Source organism: Ovis canadensis, chromosome 1, assembly GCF_042477335.2.
Source record: "Ovis canadensis isolate MfBH-ARS-UI-01 breed Bighorn chromosome 1, ARS-UI_OviCan_v2, whole genome shotgun sequence".
Lineage (NCBI taxonomy): Eukaryota > Metazoa > Chordata > Mammalia > Artiodactyla > Bovidae > Ovis > Ovis canadensis.
Window position 1 is genome coordinate 183,802,859 of NC_091245.1, and position 16,560 is coordinate 183,819,418.

Genomic DNA, 16,560 nt, shown 5'->3' on the forward strand with positions numbered 1-16,560 from the left:
GTCTTTTTAGCATCTTGAGGCTCTGTACATATTCTTCTGTGGTTCATTCATCACTTGGAAAAGCTCACATTTTTATAAAAGGCTTTTCTTGAAAATTATCAGTATTTTCTTCTGTTCTAAGTTACACTTCAGGGACAGTCAAGAAGGAGCAGTGTCAGACTAATTGCACTAATAATAATAGGACCCAGGCGGCTGGCTTTGATCTAGGGAACCATCTGCAACGCCGACCGCTTTGATGTTTCACACAATGGAAGCATAAATATTTTCAATGTACTCCATGATTGGACTTTCAGAAATCTAATTAAGATGAAGGTCAATTAAGAGAAAATAAAATCTTAACTCCGAAAGTCAGAGAAGAGGTGGAAGAGGACGGCATGGCTGTATGTACATAAAAGAAGCTGGCTAACCTAATTATAAACTTATATCAATACCAGAGAAATTGCCTTTCATGTGAAAAAAAGGTCCTAAAGCATTTTATAACATTGAGATCATTAATGTGTCTTTGAAACACACCCAGGACTGGAAAAGAATAGTAATACTGGCATTTCAAATCTCTATTACTTAAAAAATAATCACAGACAGTGACAGGATAAAAACACTTCGGACCTTATCAAACGCAGCCCCTTGCTTCTTGGAAATGAGTGCCCTAGATGATACAGCGGCGTGGTATCTGTAGAACCATCGAAGTCTGGTGTGAAGGGGATTTCGCTTTCTGTTTCAGAAGGCTGCCAGGCTGGAGCAAGGCCATGGGAAAGAGCGCAGCCCAGAATAGACCAGGTCACCTAAGGCAAGTTTCCTTGGTTCTCTATGCCTCTGTTTCCAAATTTTAAAAATCAGACTAAGGATGATTATCCTATGAGTTTGCTGTGAGGATTAAAGCTCAAATATAAATCCCTTAGTACATACTAAGAGTTGAAAACACCTGTTCCTCTTTCTCCTAAGGAAAGGCATGGGCTTTAGAATCACAGACTGGAGTCTGAATCCCTTTTCTCACCCTTGCTTTCTGTGTCACTTTGGAAAGGCAATTATACCTCCTTGGGCTTTAGTGTTTCAAACCCTGAAACAGAGTCATTGGTATCTACCTGGCTAGGCACTTCATACAGAACCAGCAACACCTAGGTCAATTGCATGGAAGGCTTAAGATGGTGCAAAGTACCTTATCACCGTCCAAAGCATATTTTCAAATATGGGTTAAGATGTCTATGCATGTGTGACTGTGTGCTTTTGGGCATGTGTGTATATATGTCATCTGTGCATCTGTGTCTGTGTGGAGTATGTACTTGTGTGTGTGTGTGTTAAACACACAGGAGAGAACTGACAGGACACACTTTTGTCCCTGTCACTAGCCACAGTTATGTGATGTGGAACTTGAATGACGTGGAAAGTCACTCCTCGCTGAACAGGGTAAACGAATTCTCTTTATTCCTTTGCTGGGTGACACACATCATGCGGATCTGCCCCTGCCTCCCCCTCTTCTCTTTTGAACTACATCTAAGGATCCTTTCATCTGAGAAGTTCAAAGTATGCCCACTTACCTATGCATCTTACTGAAATCTTCCTTTCTAATCTGCCCATACTTGGGGACAAATACATAACCAATATTAACCTATCAGGTATCCCCTGTCTCCATCAGGGACACATGGTATCTGACCACGGTGGCTTAAGTTTGTTTCCAAGGCCAATTAGCTCAATGGCCGAGGATAAAATATGATCTTGAATTATTCTCTTCTGACAAACAATCCATTAAGATGGAAATTCCAGCTAAAGCAGATACGAATTGTTGTTTTTGCCAAAGTGGTGTGACCTTGGTCTTCACAAAGACCAGAAGAGTGATTGCCTGAACTGCTAGTGCTGTCTGATCATGTTTTCTTAATTCTATAGTCTAAGTAAAAGACAGAGTGTATTGTTAAATGCATTATGGGTTATATTTAGAATTGGTACAGTTGATTTATCAAATTCAAAGGCCAAGTCCTGCCCTTGGATATGTCCAATGTACAAATGTGCATCCCTGACCAGAGGAGCATCTGCTTGGAATGCAATGTTCTCTTGCTAACAGGATCTGTAGAACTCGCGGGAGGTGGAGGCGGGCCCTGGGCACATGGCCTCTGCCGGCTCCTGCCATACTCACAGTTCACAGTGACCTTGACTTGTTTGACATCCGCCGAGGAGACCTCATTGGCAGCTTTGCACTCGTATTTGCCTGACTGCTCCCTGGTGATGCCGAGGATCTCCAGATATTCTTCTTCTCCTTCAAATTCTCTTCCTGAAAAACAGAGGTTTGCATGATTTTTTTAAGTTTAAAATATGCAGCAGATCATTTTTTTTTTCTTTTTAGAAGCAATAAATCCACATGGCTTTTCAATAATTTGATAGTGTTCTTTGGCTCTATGGATGCAGACCCCAAGACACAAAGTCATGTGAAAATGATCAAGGAGGCAGTGTTCTCAGGAAAAACTGGTAGGGGAGTGAGGAAATGGGATCTGGGAGAGAAAGGAGCCAAGCCAGGGAGCAATGCCAATGCCGAGTCTTGTTTCATAGCGGGCAACCTGACTCAGTCCCCCAGGGAGCTCTGGGCACAGCATGGAGCCCAGTTCCAAGTCGTCCCCATCAAGAGGCAAGAAACTGGAATGTTTCTGCATCACACCCATCAGTCACTGGTTAAAGGCTTAGAGCAAAGTGGGAATTGTGGGGAGGGGCATGCCAGTTGTAAAGGGCTCAGAGGGGCAGCCCCGAAGGGCTGAATCATCCATTAGACCACATTGCAAATCACACTTTCCACTAAAGTTGTTTTTAGGACAAGCTGCTTCCTTTTGAGAAGCTGTCACTCTTCTCTCCCAGCTTACGTGGAATTCTGTTCACAAAGGTCATGTCCGAAACCCTGTGTTGTAGTTATGGCTTCCTTCTTCAGTATCAAACTACATCATCCATGAGACTTTCAGGGCATGGACCAGATCCATGAGAATGTGCTGCTGACGGCTCATTTTTCACATGGTGGGGTGGGGTTGGCTAGGGAGCTAAATATCACTGGCCTAATTCATTGGAAGCAGGGGTCTGGAGGCCCATTTTGGAAAGCTGCACAGAGCTGGATGTGTCCATTTTTATAAAGAAATCTCAAGATAGTCAGGTTTGTTAATTAAATTACTTTCTTTCTGCAGGTGCAGGGGTGAGACATGGAGGGGGAGGAAGAGAAAACGGCGAGAGAGAAGGTGAAGAGGAATGGGGATTGAGTAGGGAAGAGTTTGGCCAGAAAGTCCTACAGACTGCAGCTAAATTCAACTTCCGTCCCCCCTCAAGTTACCAATGCCACTGCTGTTGCATTAGAACAGTGTAGCTGGGAGGGTCCTAGAGGACACAGTCCTGCCACTGTGAGGAGAACCTGTTCCTGGTCCTTCTACACTAAATGGTACCGAATAATAGCTCTGTTCAGATACTACAGGCTGCTTTCCTTTTCTGGAAATTCTCTGAAGGCCAAATCAACATAACAGCCAGCCAGCAGAGAGACAAATTCACTGTCTAAATATGTCAGCTAACTCTGTTAACTAGGTTCCAAATAGAAGCTAGTGCCTCTTTGATAACATCCTTTAACACAGCTGTCAGCTCTTAGGTTTCACGTCTTCTGTTAATTGTCACTATCACTAGTTTTCAGGAAACTTTGCAAACCCAGGAACAAAAAGGCAATAGTCATAATAATTTGGTTTGGAGTCCTGCACATTATCAAGCACATGCTTCTACTGAGAATTTTATAGAATTAGTCTATAAGTGCCTAGCTGCATATGGGCTTCCCTGGTGGCTCAGTGGCAAAGTATCCGCCTGCCAATTCAGGAGACATGAGTTCCATCCTTGGGTGGGAAGATCCCCTGGAGAAGGATATGGCAACCCACGCCAATATTCTTGCCTGAGAAATCCCATGGACAGGGGAGCTTGGTGGGCTACAGTCCCTGGGGTCAAAAAGAGTCATACACAACTTGGTAGCTAAATGACAACATGTAGCTGCATATTACAGTATGCATAGGAACAAGTTCCATTCCAAGAGCACGTTCCTAAGGCCAATTTGTCCATAAGTTCAACAAAGTTAGCCTAGGTACCCAACTAACATAATCAGCTATATAGTAATGTAATGTAATGTGTTTATAATACTTTTCACACAAATAATACATAAAAACAGAAATAAAGAAAACATTTTTAATCTTATAGTACAGTATCTTGAAAAGTACAGTACTATAGGACAACAGCTGGCATACATCTGTGTACAGGCAAGAAGAGTTACTGACTGGAGGAGGAAGAGAAGATGGGAGATAGGAGTTGAAGAGTCATCAGCAATAGGAGATGAAGGGCAAGCTGCAATTTCACTCATGCCTTATGTGACTAGACATGCAAGGGCACATTCGCATCTTTGAAAGTTTGCAACTTGAAGGTTTGTATATAGGAGACTTACTGCATTTATAAAATGCTATTTTTTTTCTTCCTTTTGTTTTCACCTTTTTTCTTCTCCACACTCATGCAAGTAGTCAGATCTGACTTCTCATGCCACAGAAGTTGAATGTGGTAAAGAAAGAAAACAGAAATCTTAGAAAGGGTAACAATCTACTTTACTGGATTAGCTGGGAAGAATTTGGGCTTGGAGGAGACAAAAAGATCTTTCCAGCATCCTTGCAACCATGAACTTAGAGTCATGCCAACTAAGTGATGCTAAGAAGCTTCAAGCTAAATATAAATACTCTCAAGACAAATGGCAACACTGACAACTGCAGACTGAAATAGGACAAAGCTCATTAAAAATCTGGAGTGCAAAAGTGGGATTTACAGTAAAGACAGCATTATTGATTTTGAGAATAATGGTGGATTATAATGAAAAAAGAATTAAAGATGAGTTCAGAATAGTTTGGGATTTTTGCCCTGCTCTGCTTCCACATCCATCAACTTCATTCCCAGGTACAGAGCTGTTAGTAGAAGAAAGAGAAAAGGACTATAGTTTTCTTATAAATGGCCAACAACACTGAATTCTTTTCCCATCCCATAAAATAACTAGAAATGCTGGGCAATGAATCCCTATCTTGCATTTTCTTTCAAGTAGTTATGTATGGATGTGGGATTTGGACTATAAAGAAAGCTGAGTACTGAAGATTTGATGCTTTTGAACTGTGATGTTGGAGAAGACTCTTGAGAGTCCCCTGGATTGCAAGGAGATTGAACTAGTCCATTCTAAAGGAGATCAGTTCTGAATGTTCATTGGAAGGACTGATGCTGAAGCTGAAACTCTAACACTTTGGCTACCTGATACAAAGAACTGACTCATGTGAAAAGACCCTGATGCTAGGAAAGATTGAAGGTGGGAGGAGAAGGGGATGACAGAGGATGAGATGGTTGGATGGCATCACCAACTCAACGGACATGAATTTGAGTAAACTCCAGGAGTTGGTGATCGACAGGGAGGCCTGGTGTGTTGCAGTCCATGGGGTCACAAAGAGTCGGACATGACTGAGCAACTGAACTGATCTTGCATTTTGAGTTTCTGAAAGGTATAAACCAGTTCCAGGCATCAGAAAGATGATTTTTAGCAAGAACCAAAGCCCTGTCCATTTGGGAAGATGGCACCTGTGAGAGTAAGCACTGCGATGAATTAGGAAAAAATAAAGTAACATTTATTGGGTTTGGCATCTGGGATTCTCACATGAATACCAATGTAGGTATTCATCATCTCATTTTTTCCTGATGGTGTGTTAGTCACTGAGTTGTGTCTGACTCTTTGCAACTCCATGGACTGTAGCCTGCCAAGTTCCTCTGTCCATAGAATTCTCCAGGCAAGAATACTGGAGTGGGTTGCCATTTCCTTCTCCAGGGGATCTTCCAGACTCAGGGACTGAACCGATGTCTCCCGCATTGCAGACAGATTCTTTACCATTTGAGCTACCTGAGAAGCCATGAAAAGCAGATAATAAATCAAATCTTCATGGGATGAATTTTCAATCTGATGTGTTTAGGAAGAATTCACCCAATACTACGTCAGGATAAAGGGGGAGTTTTCCTTTAAGTGTCCCACCCATTAGGCAGAAGGGTCATTTTGTTTCTCCCATGCTAGCTCTCCTACCCTCTGAAGGCCACCTGTCTCTCCGGCACACACTGTGCACAGCTGGTCCATCAGAGCAGGGGATTCTCAAGACGCTAACCAAATATAGTTAAGAGAAACTAGATGGTCTTCCCTCATTCAACAATCTTGACAAAAATTTAAAATATCAAACAATATCTCTAGGCCCTTCTTGTCATTCTTCCTTTATCTCTTGGATCCTTCAGTGGGACCTCTTATCCTGCCACTTTTTGCTAGTGTATTTCTCTTGTACCCACAGGACACTATGCCTACAACACACAATCTCTCACTTGATCATTTCTCATTAATCCACTGTGATTCGAGAGGAAATGGGCTTTTTTTTTCAGTTGCTAGAAAGTCAAAAAACCAGACTATAAATTCCTTGGAGACTGTGTCTTGCAATATCCCCATGCACAGCACGGAGTCTAACACAGACTGCTGCTGCTGCTGCTAAGTCGCTTCAGTCGTGTCCGACTCTGTGTGACCCCATAGACAGCAGCTCACCAGGCTCCGCCGTCCCTGGGATTCTCCAGGCAAGAACAACGGAGTAGGTTGCCATTTCCCTCTCCAATGCATGAAAGTGAAAAGTGAAAGTGAAGTTGCTCAGTTGTGTCTGACTCTTAGCGACCCCATGGACTACAGCCTACCAGGCTCCCCTGTCCATGGGATTTACCAGGCAAGGGTACTGGAGTGGGGTGCAATTGCCGTCTCCATAACACAGACTAGTTACTCAATAAACATTCGTTGAGTTAGCTTAACTGAAAGAGGAAACAACAGCAGAAACTAGGGTCAGATTCAACACATCATCTCGCTTATGGGAACCAACTATTGGGAGGTAATTTCCATACCTTCTGTTCTTTCTGTGACAGAAGCTGATGTGTGCATTCACCCCCTTTTAATGATGCTAACAAAGAACAATTTCACTGGGGAAGGATGGGTGTGCTGAGTATCGTGCTGTTGAAACGCTGGATGGGGCATCTCTGGCAGTGTCCTGAGGATGTATCTGCTGTGGGTATTCATTATTTCAGGAGAAAGTGCAAGGCCCCAGGTAGAAATGGGCACAATGCCATTTTTTTTTTTCATCTGACCAACTGCAGTTTCTTGTTTCAAGGCATGGACTACAACACATTTATGTTAAGTTGCAGAATCTTAAAATGCACTCAGATCTTGTTCCCCGCCCTTGGCCCTCATGTGTCTGTACCCTTCAGGGCACCTATTTTCCCATTCTTTCAGTTTCGGCAGACTAGCTGCTCTCAACCCAGGGGTCCTGTCACCATCTCCCTCTACTCTCTCAAAAGAAGACTCTTAGACCAGAGTCTGCCGCTCCACCTGTTGGTAAATTCTCTGATGGAATATGGGCCCTTCTCATATTAGCCATCATGTGGCTAATATGGGCCCTTCTCGTTCCTATCATTTCAGCCCTGGTATAAATGTTTACTTGAAATGCAAATTTCAGTATTTTGGTATTTTAAACATCTCAACCTATTTCCACAAGCTTGCTCATGTCGCCGAGTGTTCTATTTATTCTGGGATCTGGCGTTTAGTTTAAATCTCCCTTTGCTTGCTGTGCTTGTGTGTCTCCTGGCAATATTCAGCTACCAGGCTAAATAACTTCTCGTCCTCCTCAGTGAATGTACCTTTCAAACTCATCACATAATTAGCATATTGCCCCTTAGCCACTGTTTACTCAAGTTGTACATATTAGTTCTTTTAATATTTCTTCGTAAGTCAGAGAGAAGGGCCTCGAGCTAATGGTAGGAGGAAAATGTTCCCTTCTGTGTTCCCTGATGCACAGGCAAATCAGTCAGGAATAATGCCAATTAAAGTATACCAGGTGCTACCTTCTGAGTACAGTACCTTCAGAGGATCGTGCTTTGGTGAAATCTGTAGAGTTCACATCCAAGATGTTGATTTATTTAGATTTCCAAGGTCAACCAGGCGTTTGGAAGCAAGCAGCCATTTGAAATGAAACACATGGCCTTGGTGTTTCTCTCCCCTTCTTTCCTTCTTCTCCTCTCTCCTCTACCCCCTTCCCCTTCAATATGCATACATACAAAGGGCTATGCATTTACATATAACCATTTAACTTTTAGGAAATAGCATGCAAATTCACTAACACCCAAATATCTGCTCACTAAACACAGCAAGCCTATTGAAAATTCTCCATGGTATGACATCCAATACCCTATTTAAAAAAAAAGATTGCTACCTTAATAATCATTATATCTGTCTTTCTTTTACTTTATTTGAGATACAGGAAACAAAATTTAGAAAGCTTCTTAAATTTGAGTGTTTTATGACTTTAAAGTAAAATTCCAAGGGTTCTCACATGTTAGGAAATGGATGAAGCATTTTCCCCACTATTCTGAGTTATATGTCTCACGTCTCTGTAGATCATTCTTTTACAGAAGGGAAGATGGGTTTTAAATAATGGTTTAATTTAATGGGTTCCATTATTAACCTAAATTGGAATATTTTCCAAGCGGCTGTAAACACATTGGCTGTAAATACAAACACATATACATAGATTAATGAAAGGCAAAGAAGTGGCATTTGTCTTTCAGGTATATATGTATGTATGTATTTATGTATGTGGGTGTTTGTGTGTCTGTGGTCAGAAAGGGGGGCAGTGAAGAGGGTGAGCAAAACCCAGCTATGAACTTCTACCTCTAAAAAGAAAAGAAAAAAAGGATCACGAATCAATGATGCCATTTGAAGTTTCCTGTGGCAACTTCAAATGCTGTAACAAGTTTCTGTTCTTACAGTACATTTCATGTTTTCATTTTTTTTAAATCTTAAGGACATACCTGTTCCTGTTTTTGCTTCTTCCTTTTTTTATGCACATTACTTTCTGTACAGACATGCTTAAAAAAAGAAAAGAAAAGAAGAGAGAAACACAAGAAATCTAGAAAAAAAAATGCTTGTGATGGGGTTCTGTTTATATTTCCAGCCATGTCTCTAGATCCTTTGAAGTTTTTGTTTCTCTGCTTCACATTCTACCTGAGAGACATTCAGTATTTGACAACATTTCTGTCCAAAGGTGGAAACAGCTTCTCATTCCCACTTCTCATCACCCATCAAGGGAGGGGTGAAGAGTGGTAACCGATCCATGATTGAATGAAGGCAGGGTAGGTGGCAGACACAGCTGCCAGAGCAGCAATCTTAAGAGAATAAGGAGACACAGGGAAGAACAATGTATTGAAGGGAATGGGGGCGGCGGTGGGGGGGCGGTGGATGGAGAGAACTGATACAATGAGGATGATTATAAGGAATAGTTAGAAGAATAGAAATGAAAGAATAGAGAATTCTCCAGAGACAGAGGCATCTGACTATTAAGATATTTGCACCTACATAGAAGGGAAGGGGTTGGTTACTCTGCTATAGAAATGCTCCCTCTTTGAATAGTAAGACACAACAGGGTGTGGATTATGCAAACTGGCCCCATGCCTTCTGTGGCCCCAAAGGGTGTAGTTAGTACCCAGAAATCAGAGGCAAGCACAATGCCTGGAAAGACTCACAACCGGCTTTGACTCTATGAATGAGCATAGGGCAAATGAAGAAGTACACCCTGGCGTTATATTTCCCGGCATCCAGAGAGATCCAATTCATTACGGTTTGGGTTTTTGCTTTCATATACAAAAAATCAGCTAGCTGACATAGTTTGAGCTCAGCATCCAACCAGAAGCACATCTTTTCAGGGCCATGTCGTTTTGTTATTGTGCTCATACTTAACCATTACCTCCTACTTGGTGTCAGTTTACAGAAACCATTCAGCCCTTCTAAATGCTAGGCTTGGAATCAAGATCCTCTATGTTTAGTCCTCTGATGGGGAATTGTATTGGTGACAGCTAATCTTCCATTGTAGGGACCATGTCTGGCTTTGCTCATCATTGTCCCCCTAATGAACAGCACAATGCTGAATGCTGGAGCGCTCAAGAAATATTGCAGGGGGACTGTGGAAGGAGCTACCACTTAATAAACACACGTTAGATACTTTGCTAAGTGACTCAGACCCTGCTGCTACTGCTGCTGCTAAGTCGCTTCAGTCGTGTCCAACTCTGTGCGACCCCATAGATGGCAGCCCACCAGGGTCCCCTGTCCCTGGGATTCTCCAGGCAAGAACACTGGAGTGGGTTGCCATTTCCTTCTCCAATGCATGAAAGTGAAAAGTGAAAGTGAAGTCACCTAGTCGTGTCCGACTTCACGACCCCATGGACTGCAGTCTACCAGGCTCCTCCATCCACGGGATTTTCCAGGCAAGAGTACTGGAGTGGGTTGCTGTTGCCTTCTCCGGACTCATACATTATCCTATTTAATTCATAGTGGTGGCTCAGAGGATAAAGAAGCTGCCTGCAATGCAAGAAACCTAGGTTCTATCCCTGGGTTGGGAAGATACCCTGGAGAAGAGGATGGCAACACACTCCAGTATTGTTGTCTGGAGAATTTCATGGAGACAGGAGCCTGGTGGGGTACAGTCCATGGGGTTGCAAAGAGTCAGACAGGATTGAGCTACTTTCATACTCACACCATTAAGATGAGGAATCCAGGTTTAGAGTGTACCTTTAAGGAAATTTCCAGAGTTTGTAGTGATATTAAGGAAGAACGCAGGTTTGAACCAGGTCTGTGGACATTTGGAGACTATTTTCCTATCTAGGCATGACTATTTTTATCAGTAGAGATTCTCGTTAGCTGAATTCTTAGCTCTGGGAATCTGCTCTAGTTCTGTCTTCTGAATATAAATATGAGGCTGAGAATGGGACACTTGGGGAATTTCCAAAACAGTGGAGCTCAGTTATAGGTAAAGAAAATAAAAAGACAGTCTTCAGTTTTTTCAAAGTTCCTCTACTTACCTTACTCATCAAGAGAATCAAATAAAGCAATCAATGAGAAAAAAGCTGGTATTTAAAAGTTTATACGTACTCATTTACAGAGGTCCTTCCAAAAGCAATATGAAGCCATTGTTGTACACAAATGCCAACAGACAGCAAAGGAGCTGCAGGAACAGTGTGAAAGCGCAAGTGAAGTCGCTCAGTCATGTCCGACTCTTTGCGACCCCATAGACTGTAGCCCACCAGGCTCCTCCATCCATGGGGTTTTCCAGGCAAGAATACTGGAGTGGGTTGCCATTGCCTTCTGCAGAATGCACTTATATTAGGAAAGACTTACTGGGAGAAGTGAGTTTTCAGGAAGTTGAACAACACAAGTGGAGAGAATCAGAGCCAGCGAATTGTAAAAGGGTGTGGCAATCTGGTTATCCTGCCTGAAATAGAGTTCTCCGCACAGGAGAAATGAGCAGCGTGATATGACAGCAATACATAGGCTGGGGTGTGAAGGGGGGTGTGAAGACTCTGGACTTGCCATGTTCAGTATCTCTGCATCTCAGTGAAGGCACAGTGGAGCCTTCTCGCTCCCATAAGGCATTGAGTAAAATGGCATTTAAAAAAATGATTTATTTTAAGCTTTCTTTTTTCCACTTTTCCTTCCTTTCTTTCTTGAGAAAACAGGGTATGTAAGTGGGAAACGTCATGGAAATTTTACTTGTCTGAAATCCTTTGTATAACAACAATGCTTACTCTCAGTGCCAATTTCTTGGTGTACTGAGTACCAAAATGTACAGTGATAAGCTGCCCTGTGAACTGCTGTGAAAGTGGAGATGTTTCTTCAAGGTTGTCAAATAGCCATCATCAACCCTGACAAACTGACAGTGGTTCAATACTGCGGAGGATGCTGAGGCAGAGTCTAGACTCCGTGGGAAAGGGTGGAGATGTCTGTGAGGGCATGAGAAGGGAATGCATCACCCACCCTTGGAGCCTCACCTGTCCTGGGGTCTCCTGTGGTCCACTTGAGTTTTCTACGGTGTGAAGAAATATATTCTAAATACAGCATGTTTTCATAGATTGAAAGCTAGTGATTTCTTGGATTTGAAGGCAGTTGGTACCATTCAGGAAAGTAGGAAAGAGTGCATATTTGGGGATGAAAATAATGAGCTCCATTCTTGACAAGGTTGGTATCAGGTTGGACTATCCTGGGGATTGCATTTCACAGGCATTCAGAAATATATAGAACTGCTCAGAAACTAGGGCTAAGTGTGATTAAGCATGTAATGTATATACTGGTAGTAATTCAAGCCTTGGTAGTAGGGACTATAGTACATTTGTATGATGTAGCATTATGTCATAAAGCAAGGAATCACTGTCTTACTTCTTTTTTATTATTCTAGGATGAGGGGAAGAAGAGGTAAAGAGGTAAAACTGGAAAAAAAAAAACCACTTAGAAGACTCCTTTGGAATAAAATAGACATAAAACTTTCTGCAGGTGTTGATTGCTTTTTAGACTATTTCCTAAAAAGGGGGCGAGGCAGAGATTAGAGCTGCTGGTCAGAGGCAGCAACAACCAAGATCCTCCCACCATTGTCATCAGAACTGTAGGGGTCTTCCATGACCTGTCATTAGTGACTCTGCCAAGGCTGAGGATTAAATATCAAGAGAGATGAGAGCAGTGGCTGCTGCTTTTAAGAGTCACATAAATCAACTGGCATTTTGTAAGTGAATGTGTTAAACTCAGCAGGCCAATTGCACTGTGGAAGGACTACTGGGCATAATTTTGTGGCTGCCGAGAAGTCTTTGAAAGGTAATTAAAACAAAGGAGGCCTTGGCCTCATCTGGTCCATGATCCTGTCATCCCAGGCCCTGATGTTGCAGTGACATTACTGGGGCTCAACCCCAAAACCTCAGTCTCCCTTCTTAATCTAGCCTCATTGCTAAATGAGCCCTTCTCACCAATATAGGAAAGTATTCTTGCTTAGAGTCAATAAGCACGTAATGAAGAGGAAAGTGGGGGGTAGGGATGGGAGGAGGCCAGAAAAGAAAATGGTTTAATAGACTCACAAACAATAGAGAACAGATTTGTGGTTGCCAAGGGGGAGGGCGAGTAGGGGGAGGATAGACTGTTTGGAGTAAGCAGATATATACTACTATATATGGAATGGATAAACAACAAGGTCCTACTGTATAGCACAGGGAACTATATCCAATATCCTGTGCTAAATCACAGTGGAAAAGAACGTAAAAAAGGATGGATGCCTGTATAACTTAATCACTTGGCTGAACAGCAGAAATTAACACAACATGGTAAATCAAGCATATTTCAATTTAAAAAAATAAATAATCGAAAACCCAGTGAATAAGAAGAAAGTTTAAAAAAACATAAAAGAAAGAAAATAGTTTAAGCAGGTAAGAAGTCTGGCAATTTGCTTCTTGCCTTTAGACCAAAGTGAATGAATGAGGAATTACCCCATCAACATTCAGTTTGTGTTGCCGCCCTCTGTGGACCAATACCCCTCAGTCTTGGGGTTTTTCAGCCTCTGTGAGGCAGAGGGATTGTAGTGGAAGTGAAGGTCTTGGCTGCAGAGTTCAGGCTACACTGGAGAGGTGGAGTGGGAGAGACAAGGAGACAGCGCATGCCTACTCTGGACAGCAGTCGCCCTCCCAGGGTGGGCCCAGGCGAGGCTATGAGGCCAGTGGGCCAGCACTTAATAAGAAAACAGCAGCGATTTGTCTGCACTGCTATTTATGTTTCAAGTGCATGACAGGCTGTCGGTGCAAGTGAGGGTCGCTAAATTTACTGCCTTTCAGATTACTGCCACAGTCTCTGACTTGACAAGTCACTTCGTTTAAAAAGCACTGTGTGAGGATGTTTCCTCCACTTCTTTTTAAATAAAAACAAAGGGAGAGGAAAAGGCCACCACAGAGGTTTAAATGATTGAAATGAACAAGCCCCCAAGACTGCCTTCGCCTGATGGGAGGGCGCTGTTTTCACACACTCTACTCTAATTAAAGTGGCAAGTGACGGAAAGGGGTGGCCCCGAAGTTCTTGGTTTGACTGATTTGTGGACTGGATGATATTTTTATGCAGCTGGGGTGTGTGTGTATGTGTGTGTATTATAAAATGAATTTTCATACCTTAAACATTCAAGTGGAGACTCCTTTTAAACAGCTGGATATTGTTGTTTAAACAGCTGTTGTTGTTTAGTCTCTAAGTTGTGTCTGACTCCTGTGATCCCATGGACTATTAGCCTACCAGGCTCCTCTGTCCACAGTATTCTTCTCCAGGCAAGAATACCGGAGTGGTTTGCCACACCCTTCTCCACGGGATCTTCCCAACCCAGGGATTAAACCTGTGTCTCATGCTTTGGCAGGCAGATTCTCTACCACTGAGCCACCAGGGAAGTCCAAATAATCGGATATAGGTGAAGAACAAAACTACTTATTTTTTAATACTTCACTTTTATATCTGTTCATTTATTTTCTGAGCTCTTTATAAACAGAAGAAGATAACTACAGCCAAAAAAAAAAAAAAAGGGAATTAATCATCAGTGGGGTAAAGAGGATAGAGTTAGGGTGACTCCCAATGCTGAATAAGAGTAACAATTCAAAATATAATGTTTTGGTGTAATAAGACCTAAATACTTAAAAATACATATGCTAGTGGATTTTGATCTGAACAGTAGAGCATGGTTTCTGAGGACAAGTACAAACAGTCGTTTGCCAAATATCTATTGCTACCATGTGAGGCCAATATTTAAACCAGAATTACAAGAATTAGAGGAAGTAGAAGAAATATATTATTCCTAACTCTATGGAACTCACACACTTATCAAGGATAGCTACAATTAGATACCCCTGGAAGGTCCTGATTTTATTTCATATGAGTGGTGGTGGTTTAGTCACTAAGTCCTGTCCTACTCTTGAGACCACATGGACCCCTGCCAGGCTCCTCTGTCCATGGGATTCTCCAGGTAAGACTACTGGAGTGGGTTGCCATTTCTTTCTCCAGGGCATCTTTTTGATGCAGGAATTGAACCTTCATCAACAAAGTTAATACATAAATATTAAGACTAAAAATGTATTTAAAATACATGTGACATAAAAGGGGCTTCCCCTGTAGCTCAGTCGGTAAAGAATCTGCCTGCAATGCAGGAGACCTGGGTTTGATTCCTGGGTCGGGAAGATCCCCTAGAGAAGGAAACGGCAACCCACTCCAGTATTCTTGCCTGGTGTAACCCCACAGACAGAGGAGCCTGGCAGGTTACGGTCCATGGGGTTGCAAGAGTCAGACATGACTGAAGGACTAGGCACATGTGACATAAAATAGTGGCTTCCAGCTGGCGCTAGTGGTAAAGAATCTGCCTACCAATGCAGGAGACACCAGAGACGAGGATTCAGTCCCTGAGTTGGGAAGATCCCCTGGAGGAGGGCATGGCAGCCCACTCCAGTATTCTTGCCTGAAAAACCCCATGGACTGGGGAGTCTGGCTAGTTATAGTCCCTGGGGATGCCAAGAGTCAGACATGGCTGAGCAACCAAGCACACGTTCACACACATGACATAAAAGGGCCAAACTCCTTAAAAAGTTGAATTTTCAAAGTCAGCAGGCTAGACTGACTATTTGAGAGACAGTCTGACAATACCTACTAAAGCTGAGGACATGAAGGGATCCAACAATTCCACTACTATGTTCAGAGATGTTCACAGCAGCATTGGAAGCACCCACATTGTGAAGAGATTAAATAGATTGTGGCATATTCATATAACAGAATCCTAGACAGCAAAGAAATTGAAAAGATGACAGCTCTATATAGCATGTGGGCAATCTCCCAAACAATATTGTGCGAAATAAATAAAACAATCAATATAGTATAAATGCCCGCTTATGAAAATTACAGATAAGCAAAACCTATTCTTTTCATGAATGCTGTACAGTTGTAAAATTACAAAGCAAACCAATGAAAAGTTCATCACAAAGTATTTTTCACTGTTTTGTGTGTGTATGTGTGTGTGTGTGTGTGTGTGCACTTAGTCATTTAGTCATGTCCATCTCTTTGTGACCCCATGAACTGTAGCTCACCAGCGCCTCTGTCCATGAAATTCTCCAGGCAAGAATACTGGAGTGGGTAGTCATTCCCTTCTCCAGGGTATCTTCCCAACCTAGGGATCAAATCCAAGTCTCCGCATTGCAGGTTGATTCTTTAATGTCTGAGCCACCAGAAAGCCTGCACTGTTATATCTAGTATCTATTATGTGTTTTTCATATAAATGTATTCACTTAAGAAAGTTTCATTCACATGCTATAACTCTATCTAGTCATAAAAAGATTGTTGGTTATAAAATACTATGTATATCTGTTTTGTATTCATATATATACATAAATGCATATATTCATATGTATACTTTTAAACACATTTGCTTGTGTGTATACAATATCTACACAATATTACTTGCAGTCTGATTTATGGATTATGGAATCAGGAGAGGCAGAAGCATGTGGTCAGGAAATTTCTCTTCATTTTATGCTCCCTCTACCGCTTGAATTTTTGACATAGATCATATATTACTTCTATATTAAAAGTTTCTTAAAAATGGAATTGGATTTAGTAATTTCAGTCTGGGGGAAAGACTTACCCACCCTTGTGGCTGT

General features: G+C 42.1%; 1 protein-coding gene across 2 annotated transcripts in view; it reads right to left on the minus strand.

The window, feature by feature from the left end:
* Positions 1-16,560, minus strand: part of LSAMP (limbic system associated membrane protein) — a 703,151-nt gene that overhangs the window by 46,247 nt on the left and 640,344 nt on the right. For both annotated transcript variants that reach the window (XM_069554169.1, XM_069554176.1), the window contains exon 4: positions 2,129-2,263. In XM_069554169.1, coding sequence (XP_069410270.1) covers positions 2,129-2,263 — 135 coding nt within the window. The remainder of the gene's footprint in view (positions 1-2,128; positions 2,264-16,560) is intronic.